The sequence below is a fragment of the Tauraco erythrolophus genome, chromosome 25, assembly GCF_009769465.1.
Source record: "Tauraco erythrolophus isolate bTauEry1 chromosome 25, bTauEry1.pri, whole genome shotgun sequence".
In the NCBI taxonomy this organism is placed as follows: domain Eukaryota; kingdom Metazoa; phylum Chordata; class Aves; order Musophagiformes; family Musophagidae; genus Tauraco; species Tauraco erythrolophus.
The window spans coordinates 3,176,597-3,186,087 of record NC_141489.1 but is presented as its reverse complement, the minus strand read 5'-3'; the positions used below and the strand labels follow the sequence as shown (position 1 = coordinate 3,186,087).

General features: G+C 65.1%; 1 protein-coding gene across 1 annotated transcript; it reads left to right on the top strand.

Annotated features, from left to right (window-relative positions):
• The first annotated feature begins 6,028 nt into the window (after positions 1-6,028).
• On the top strand, positions 6,029-9,357 carry LOC147526960 (histone deacetylase 5-like). Its single transcript, XM_086626325.1, has 6 exons — positions 6,029-6,058; positions 6,173-6,299; positions 6,420-6,551; positions 7,568-7,677; positions 8,763-8,798; positions 9,322-9,357. The coding sequence occupies exons 1-6, from the start codon at positions 6,053-6,055 to the stop codon at positions 9,355-9,357; spliced, it is 447 nt and encodes a 148-aa protein (XP_086482451.1). The 5' UTR covers positions 6,029-6,052.
• The last annotated feature ends 134 nt before the right edge of the window (positions 9,358-9,491 follow it).

The following is a 9,491-nucleotide window of genomic DNA, read 5'->3' as shown; positions in this document are numbered from 1 at the left end:
GGCGCTGGGTCACGCGTGGCGGCTGCTTCGGTTCTTCACGGGCGAAACCCGGCAGCAGGGGGACCCTGACACGCTGGGACGTGGGGTCCCCTCGGTGACGTCGCGTGGGGGACGGCCTGGGTGACCACGAGCCGCCGCGAGGGCCGTGCCCGCGCTGTGCCAGCGGCCGCTGGCTCCTCGGCGTGGCCACCCTGTAATTAGCCCGGTGGGAATTCCAGCCACATCTGGGCGTGCGGCCCCCTGGGACAAGCGGCTTCACCGACCCCCATGGCCGCCTGCAGCCTGCAGGGCTCTCGGGAGGGGAAACTGAGGCACGGCAGATGGAGCTGGGACTCGCTGCTGGTTTTGGGAATGGGGGTGCGCGTCCCTCTGTCCCCAAACCCTCCCCTGGTGCTGCTGCTGCCCCTTTGCTGCCCGCTGGTATTTTTGGAGCGGCCGCACGGCTGGAGCGTCGCCCGGCCGTGCCTGGCACGGGGCTGGCACACGGTGCAGTGGCCAGGGACATGGCCTGGCTGCCTCTGCCCGTCCCCTGGTGCGTTGGTCGGGGTCCCCTCCTGACCGTGGCTCTGGACCAGGCCGGGGCTGAGCCCGGGGGGGCTTCAGGGACCCCTGGGGAGAATGCTGTCCCAGGACGCGGCCCTTAGGCTGCTGTGATGAGTGGGGCAGGTCTCAGCTGGGCACCCCCAGGGGCTGCATCTGTCGCAGGGGATGTGGCAGGGGGCACCCCTGAGCCTGGGGGTCCCTTGTCACCCTTTGGGTGCTCGGCGTCCCCCGGGACCCTCCGCTTGCACCCCTTTCCCATGCTGACCCCCCAAACTGGGCTGTACTGGGTTGGGAGGGGGGGTCCTGCAGGAGCTGAGCATCGCACGGGTGGCAGAACCATCCCTGGGGGTGCAGGCACCCCACTCCCCTCCATCCCTCTCGGGGGACCCCACTTCCCCCCCCCCCCCCCCCCCCCCCATCCCAGATGTGCACCCACTCCTGCCTGCACTGGGTGCCGGGCGGTGGGTGCCAGGGGGTCCGGCAGCCAGGAGGGCTCATTCTCGTTCCCGTGGCCTCCTGCCCGCTGGCAGCACCCAGAAATAGCCGGGCTGACGTCAAGCCCCAAAGCACCCCGGGGGGGGGGGGGTGGGCTTTTTTTTGGGGGGGGGGGGATACGCACAGCCCACAAATATCCCGGCTATTAAAAGTCTCGGCTCGGGATTAACGTGGTGGTAAATAAACATTGCTGGTGCTGGCGGGGGGGTTACGTACGGCTGGGAGGGCAGCAGTGGGTGTGGGGGGGTCCCCACCCCCAGGGTGAGGGGGGGGGTCCCCACCTCGGCCCAGCAGCACCCCCAGCCCTACTGAGCTACTTTGCGTCACTGATCCGGTGGAAAAATGTGCCGAGTTGCGTCTGCGCCGGCCTGGGGGGTCCCTGTCCCCTTGGCCGGGGGGGGGGGGGGGGGGGTGTTCCAGTTGGGGGTCTCGGGTCGGGGGGGGGAGGTGGGCAGTCGCGTTCACTTTCCTGGAGCGGGGGCTAATCCCTCTCTGCATAACCCGGATTTTATTCCCGGCAGAGCTGATGCGGATTAACGTCCCAGCAATTAGGGGGCTCGGCGGGGATTTTGGGGGGGGGGGGGTGCCCTGGTGGGGGGGGTCGTCAGGATCCCAGCCCTGCTGTGGCCCCCCCAATGTGTGTGTGTGTCCCCATGCAGGGGCAGCCCCTCTCCCCCGGGGGCAGTTTGGGGGTGCAGGAAGGGTGTCCCTGCAAGGGGCCGTGTCACAGGGAGGGGGGACACACTGGGATTGGGGAGGGGGGGGCAACGGCGCACCCCATCCCCGGGAGCCATCGTGGCTCCCCCGACACGCCGCCCTATTTATAGCCGCTCCTCCCGTGCGCTGGCTATTTCCAGGCGGCCGGAGAGAGAGTCCGGTGGAGGCGGGGGGGGGATACACACACACACAACCCCCCACACTCCTTTGCGGGGCGGCTGTGGGTGGGGGGGACCCATCCAGCCCCACCCTGCCTGGGATGGGGGGGCCACATCTGCTCCCCTCACCCCACGGTGGCTGATGGCTCCACCAACCCCCCCCCCCCCCAACCCTGCACCAAGAGGGTGAGGGAGGGGCTGAGGCTGGAGGGGGGGGGCGGCCAGGGCCTCCCCCCGCCATGCTGCAGCCCGTTTACCAGAGGGATGGCCGTTTCTTCTCCGCAGAGGGGGGGGTCTGGCCATGAGCCCTCGCTGGAGCTCCTGTCCCACACCCAGCTCCACGCCGCCCTCCCCCGCCCAGGTGAGTGCTGGGGGGGTCCCAACTCCCCCCCCAAACCCAGTGGCATCCCTCCCAGCACCGGTCCCCAAGTGTCCCCTCGTGTTGGGACATTTTGGCTGCATGTCCCCCCCCCAGGGCTCTCCCTTGCCATGAGGCTGGGGCAGCTGGCAGGGGGGCACACCGGGATTTGCCCCCCCCATATTGTCCCTGTGCCAGTGACAACCCAGCGCTCTGGGCTGGATCCTGCCAGCACCCACAGGCAGTGCCCCCCCCCACCATGAGTTTCAGGGTGTCCCCTCCCGGGGGGGTGGGGGCACACACAGCCCCCAGCCCTACAGCAGCCAGTGCCATGCCTGGGCAGCACTCCGGTCCCCAGCCCCCTGGTGGGGGGTGGCACCCACCATAGATTTTTAGCTCCTGGCTGTGCCCAGGGGACGGGTCACAGTGTCACCCCACCAGGACAGGGGGTCCCCAGCTGCCCCGTGCCAGCTCTGCGGGTGTTTTTTGGGTGGTGGGTGCAGAGAGGTGGCCGTAGGTCTGGTGGAGGGGGGGGTTGAAAACGTGGCATGGTGGGGTGCCGCGGTGTGGGGGCCTTTGGTTTGAGGGGGACCCATGGGCACCAAGGGGTTAAGCAGCCCCCAGCCATCCCGGGGGAAGGAGCTGGCGTGGGGCCCAGGGGTGGTGGCCCCCCCCTGGCAGGGTGGTGGCCACTGCCCCTCGCCAGCCCAAAGCCACTTCTGAGCCCCTAAGTGCTGGTTTGGCTGGGGCTGGGCTGGCCCCTCCCGGGGCTATTTTTAGCCCCCCTCACCCCCCCGGGGTGCCACCCCCCCACCCTGCCCCAGTGCTGCCACCCCCTTTTGCACCCCAACACCCACTGGGGTGGTTTTGTCACCCGCCCCAACCCCCCATAGTGGGGGGCTGTCAGGTCTGGGGGGCTGTAGGGGCACCTCCATGTACACCCCCCCCCCCCCCCCCCCAAATCTGCCCCCCCCCCGGGTGTGGGGCAGCCCCAGGGCCACATTCCCCCGGGGAGGGGAGAATTGGGACGGGAGGAATGGGGGTTCCCCTGCCCCATAGCCCCTCTTGTGTGTTGAGGGGGGGCTGGCAGCGATTGGGGGTGCTGCTTGGCACTGGGGGGCACTGTTACATGGAGAGGGGGAACTGGGAACTGGTTGGTGCTGGGGGGTGCAGTGTGGTGCTGCTGGAAAGGGGGGCCGGGCTGGCCCTGGGGGGGCCAGCAGAGCCGTGGGGGGGGGGTCGATGCCTGAGCTCCGCAGCACGGTGACGTCCGCGGGTCCGTCCCGGGCGGGTGCATTAGGATGCGGCACATGCCCTCCCCCGCTGTCATGTTTGCGTGGGAATGGGGGGTCATGTCGTCCCCCCCCCTCACTGCGCTGCTGTACCCTCTGGGGAGGGCAGGGGTCCCGGGTGCTAGGGTTCCCTCCCCATGTCCTTTGCTGGTGGGGGGTGAGCTCGGGTGGTCGCTGGCGGGGGGGTTATACCTCGTCTCTTGGTTGAGGCTTTAGGGGGGGAGACAAGTGGGGGGGGGCTCCATCCTGTGCCCCCAGCGCTCTGAGCCAGTCGTGTGGTGCAGATGTGGGGGCTCAGCTCAGGGTCATCCCCCTGGGGTGGTTTGTTTTTTTTGGGGGGGGGGGGGGGTGGGGAGCGGAACGGAACTGAGGCACAGGGGTGATCCAGGGCCTTTGGAGCTGGTGGGAGACCCCAGGGGTCCCGATGGGAGGGGCTGGTCCCTGACACCCCTGTCCTCAGCAGCCCCCACTGCCCCCATCCCTGGACTGCCCAGCCTGGCCTCAGCTGTCCCCATCCCAGGGACACCCTCCTAAGGGTCCCCCCCCATGCCTGGGACACCCCCAGACCACCCCCTAAACACATCCCAGATCCCCCCTCCATCCCTGCGACACCCCCAAACTGCTCCCGCATTCCCCCCCCCCCCGGGACACCCCCAGCCCCCCTAAGCCTGCCCGGTGCCCGCAGGGGCGAGGGGCCGGCGGAGGCACGGGGGGTGCCGGAGGCGAGCGGGGAGCGCCGGGGGCCGGGGCTGGACGCGGCGGCGCGGGAGCGGCAGCTGCAGCGGGGAGCTGCTGGTCCTCAAGCAGCAGCAGCAGCTCCAGAAGCAGCTGCTCTTCGCCGAGTTCCAGAAGCAGCACGAGCACCTCACCCGCCAGCACGAGGTCCAGCTCCAGAAGCACCTCAAGGTGGGGCCGGGGGGGCAGGGGTCACCTGTCGGGGGTGGTGGAGCCGTTGGGTAGAGATTGGGGGTGATGGAGATGTGGGGTATCACCTCTCTGGGGTGATGGAGTCATGGAGCATCCCATGTCCAGGGTGATAGAGCTGTAGGGAAGGGAATGGAGGTGTGGGGCATGACCTGTCTGGGGTGATGGAGATGTGGGGCATCACCTGTCTGGGGTGATGGAGCCATTGGGATGGAGTCATTGGGGGTGATGGAGCTGTTGGAAAGAGATTTGGGGTGATGGAGATGTGGGGTATCACCTGCCTGAGTGATGGAGCCATTGGGGTGATGGAGCTGTGGGGTATCACCTGTCTGGAGTGATGGAGTCATTGGGGGTGATGGAGCTGTTGGGCAGAGATTGGGGATGATGGAGATGTGGGGCATCACCTGTCTGGGGTGATGGAGATGTGGAGCATTGTTTGTCTTGGGGTTGATAGAGCCATGGGGAGGGATTGGGGTGATGGAGAGTGGGACATCACTTGTCTGGGTGATGGAGATGTGGTGGCAATCAGTTACCTGTGGTGATGGAGTCTTTGGAGGTGATGGGGTGTTGCTTGTCTTGGGGTGACGGAAGCCATGGGGCAGGTCCTGTGTGGGGTGATGGAGTCATTGGGGGTGATAGAGCTGTGGGGCAGAGATTGGGGGTGATGGAGCTGTGGGGCAACCCCTACCTGGGAGAAATGGCGTCATTGGGGTCATGGAGGTCTGGGGCATTGCTTGTCTTGGGGTGATGGAGCCATGGGGCATGACCTGTCAGGTGATGGAGATGTACGGCATTGCTTGTCTCGGGGTGATGGAGCTGTGGGGAGGGGACTAGGCATGGTGGAGCTGAGGGCCACGACCTGTCTGGGGTGATGGAGCCGTTGGGGTGAGATTGGGGGTGATGGAGCCATGGGATGGAGCCTGGGGGTGCTGGAGCCATGGGGCATTGTGTCCCTTGGGGTGCTGGAGCCACATGGCGGGGGGGTGGATCAGGGCAGGGTGTCTCCTCCCCAGGCCCAATCCCTGCAGGGGTGGAGATGGGGGGGTGTCTCCGAGCCCCCCACCCGTGCCCCCGCAGCAGCAGCAGGAAGCGTTGGCCGCGCGGCGGCAGCAGGAGCTGGAGCAGCAGCGGGATCGGGAGCGGCTGTAGGCCCCTGGAGCAGCAGCACCTGGAGCAGCTGCACGGGCTGCGCAGGGACAAGGGCCGCGAGAGTGAGTGGGGGGGGCACAACCGGGGGGGGGCCTCCTGGAGGTGAAGATGGGGGTATGTGTTGTGTGTGCCCCCCCAGTCCCATTTCCCTCCCAGTTGTGCGCGTCCCCCCCATCCCAGTTGTGCGCGTCCCCACCCCGCATCCCAGTTGTGCGCAGCCCCCCCATCCCAGTTGTGTCTCCCCTCCCATCCCAGTTGTGCCCCCCCTGTCCCAGTCGACCCCCCATCCCACCTGTCCCCCCCAGGCGCCATCGCCAGCACGGAGGTGAAGCTGAAGCTCCAGGAGTTCCTGCTCAGCAGACGAAGGAGCCGGGCCCCGCCCCCCCCCCAACCATTCCCTTCCCCCAGCCCCCCAAATGTTGGTAAGTCCCCCTCCCACCACCCCCCGTCCCCAAACCTGGACATTTCCCCCCCCAAAAGCGGGGTGGGGGGGGGGCCCAGGCATCCCAGCGGGGTCTCTGCCCCCCCCCCCCCAGGGCTCACCACACCTCCTTGGACCAGAGCTCCCCCCCCAGAGCGGCAGCCCGGGGACCCCCCGGCCTACAAGCATGCCCCTCCTCGGCACCTACGACGGCCGGGATGATTTCCCGCTCCGCAAAACCGGTGGGTGCCGGATCAGCGGGGTTGGGGGAGGGGTTGGGGGGGGGATGCCGGGAGCCGTGCCGGGGCTAACTCCGCTTCCCGGGTGCCCCCCCCCCCCGCCCCCCCCCCCCCATCCCGCAGCCTCCGAACCCAACCTGAAAGTGCGCTCGCGGTTAAAACAGAAGGTAGCGGAGAGGAGGAGCAGCCCGCTGCTGCGGAGGAAGGACGGCACCGTCATCAGCGCCTTCCGGAAGCGCGCCGTCGAGGTCACCGGTGAGCCTCCCCGCGTGCCTCAGTTTTCCCCCAGTCACCGGGGGTTCCTCTGCGGCAGCCGGGTAGCCCGCGTCCTCTGCCTGCCTGCTGGGGGCATGCGTGTGCTCGTGCAACACACACGTATATACGTGGTCATATGGGATGCATGCACGTGTGTGCTCGTGCAACACGTGTGCACACGTGCTTTTGCAACACGCATGCACACATGTGCTTTTGCAACTCGTGCACGCATGTTTTTGCAACACGCCTGCACGCCCGTGCAACAGGTGCACGCACGTGCTTGTGCAGCACGAGTGCACACAAGTGCTTGTGCGACACAAGTGCACACGTGTGCTTGTACAGCATGAGTGTACATGCTCGTTGTGCGGGATATGTGTATGAATGTGCTTGTGCAAACACGTGTGTGCATGTGTGCTTTTGCAACATGCATGTACGCACTTTTGCAACGTGCATGCACACACGGGCTTGTACAACGTGCATGTGCGTGCGTGCTTGTGCAGGATATGTGTACTGCACGTGCTTGTGCAGCACGGGAGCATGCATGCTTTTGTACATGTACGCACATGCTTTGCAACACACGTGCACGCACTTCCTTTTGCAACATACACGCACATGCTTGTGCAACACGCGTGCACATGTGCTTTTGCAACATGTGTATATGTGCATCCTTCAGCATATGCGTATGCACGTGCTTGTGCAACATGTGTGCACGTGTGCTTTTGCAACATGCATACACACTTTTGTAGCGTGCATGCATACACGTGCTTGTACAGCATGCGTGTACGCACATGCTTGTGCAGGATATGTGTAGACTCTTGCTTGTGCAGCACGTGTGCGTGTGTGCTTTTGCAATGTGCGTGTACGCACGTGTTTTTGCAACACGCGTGCACTTGGCACACCTTTCCGTGTAGCTCGCACGCTCGGCGGAGGATCTCCGTCCCCAGCCGTGGCCGCGTGTCCCAGCGGGGCGCCGGGGTGGTGGCAGGTGGCCCCGCGTGACGCCGCCGGCCCCGCAGTGTCCTCGGTGTGCAGCAGCGCCCCGGGCCCGGCCCAGCTCCCCCAACAGCTCCACGGCGCCATCGCCGAGAACGGCTTCACCGGCTCCGTCCCCAACATCCACGCCGAGGTAGGGGCTGCCGGGGGGCGGGGGGGCACACGCGTGTGCGGGCATGTGCTGCGAGCGTGCTCGGGGTGGGGGGTGTGCAGGTGCGTGCTGTTAGCGTGCTCAGGGTGCACACGTGTTCGGCATGTGCTAGCATGCTCAGGGTGCACACACATGTTCAGTTGTTGTTAGTATGTTCAGTGGTGCCTATGTTAGGCGTGTGCTATTATGTGTTCAGTGTGCACATATGTTCAGGTGTGTGCTATTAGCATGCTTAGGGTTCACGCACGTTCAGGTGTATGTTATTAGCGTGCTCAGGTACACACATGCTCAGCGTGTGCTTTTAGCATGCTCAGGGTGCACGTATGTTCAGACGTGCTGTTACATACTCAAGTTCACATATGTTCAGGTGTGTGCTGTTAGCATGTTTAGGGTTCACGTATGTTCAGGTGTATTTATTAGCATGCACAGGTGCATATGTTTGTTCAGTGTGCTATTGGTGTGTTCAGGGTTCACATATATGTTCACATATGTACACCTGAGCACGTCTGGGGTGCACATGTGGGTTCAAGCATGCTCATGTGCACACGTATGTTCTGTGTGCGTGCAGGCAGGTTGCGTACTTAAGTGCAGGTGCATGACCCGAGCGTGCTCAGGATGCACATGTATGTTCAGGCATTGTGCTATTAGCATGCTCAGGGTGTACACGTATGTTTAGATGTGTGCTATTAGTGTACTCAGGGTGCACACATACGTTCAGATGTGTTGTTTTAGCATTCAGGATGCACATGTGGTGTTCAGGCATGTGCTATTAACATGGTCAGTGCACATATGTTCAGATGTATGGTATTAGTGTGCTCAGAGGACACATATGTTTACATGTGTGCTATTAGCGTGCTCAGGGTGCACACACATGTTCAGGTATGTGCTGTAGCACATCCAGGGTGCACACGTGTGTTCAGACTGTGCTGTGAGTGGGCTCAGGGTGCATGTATGTTCAGGTGTGTGCTCAGTGTGTGCAGGTTGTGACACGAGCGTGCTCAGGGTGTACACGTTGTTCAGAACACACGCGTGTTCATGGTGTGTCCTGCCGTGTCCCCCACCCGCAGCAGCTCCTGCCCCAGCCCCGAGCCCTCGCCCTGGTGGCAACGGGCAGCTCAGCCTCTCCACGTCCCCGTCGCTGCCCACATCTCCCTGGGGCTGCCCACCACTGGCACCGGCACCACCTCCCACCTCACCGTGAGTGGCCGCGGCGCGGGGCACCCTGCGCCCCGCTGGGGGCACCGGGACCTGGGACCCCACATGGGGATGTGGGGGTGCCACGGGGGTGGCACAAGGCCTGATGTCCCTGGGGTGGTACAGGGACCTGGGACCCCATAGCAGTGACACATGGGACCCTGCACCCCGTGGGGTGCACAGGGACTTTGGACCCCATAGGGGGGACGGGGACCCCACGGGGTCGCACTGGGACCTGCACCCCACGGGGGGATGTGGGACCCATAGCGGTGGTACAAGGACTCGATGTCCCATGGGGGTGGCCTGGGGACCTGGGACCCCATAAGGGCCATGTGGGGACCCTGCATCCCATGGGGTGCTACAGGACTTGGAACCCCATAGTGGGGGCACATGGGTCCCTGCACCCCATGAGTGCCACAGGGCCCCATGCAGGTGGCAAGGGACCTGATGTCCCTGGAGGTGCCCTGAGGACCTGGCACCTCACAGCTTGGGCAGGGACCCTGTGCCCCGCGGGGGACGATGGGCAGGAGGGGGACTCCAAGCCCGAACCCCTGAGTCCGGCCCCCCCGTATCCCCCAGGACTGGGGTTGTGCCCAGTTTCC

Bases quoted from the DNA above. Each gene is read 5' to 3' on its own strand.
- LOC147526960 (XM_086626325.1), top strand. The intron at 6,300-6,419 runs GTGGGTGCCGGA...CCCATCCCGCAG, and splicing joins TTTCCCGCTCCGCAAAACCG to CCTCCGAACCCAACCTGAAA. The intron at 8,799-9,321 runs GCAACGGGCAGC...GGCCCCATGCAG, and splicing joins CCCGAGCCCTCGCCCTGGTG to GTGGCAAGGGACCTGATGTC.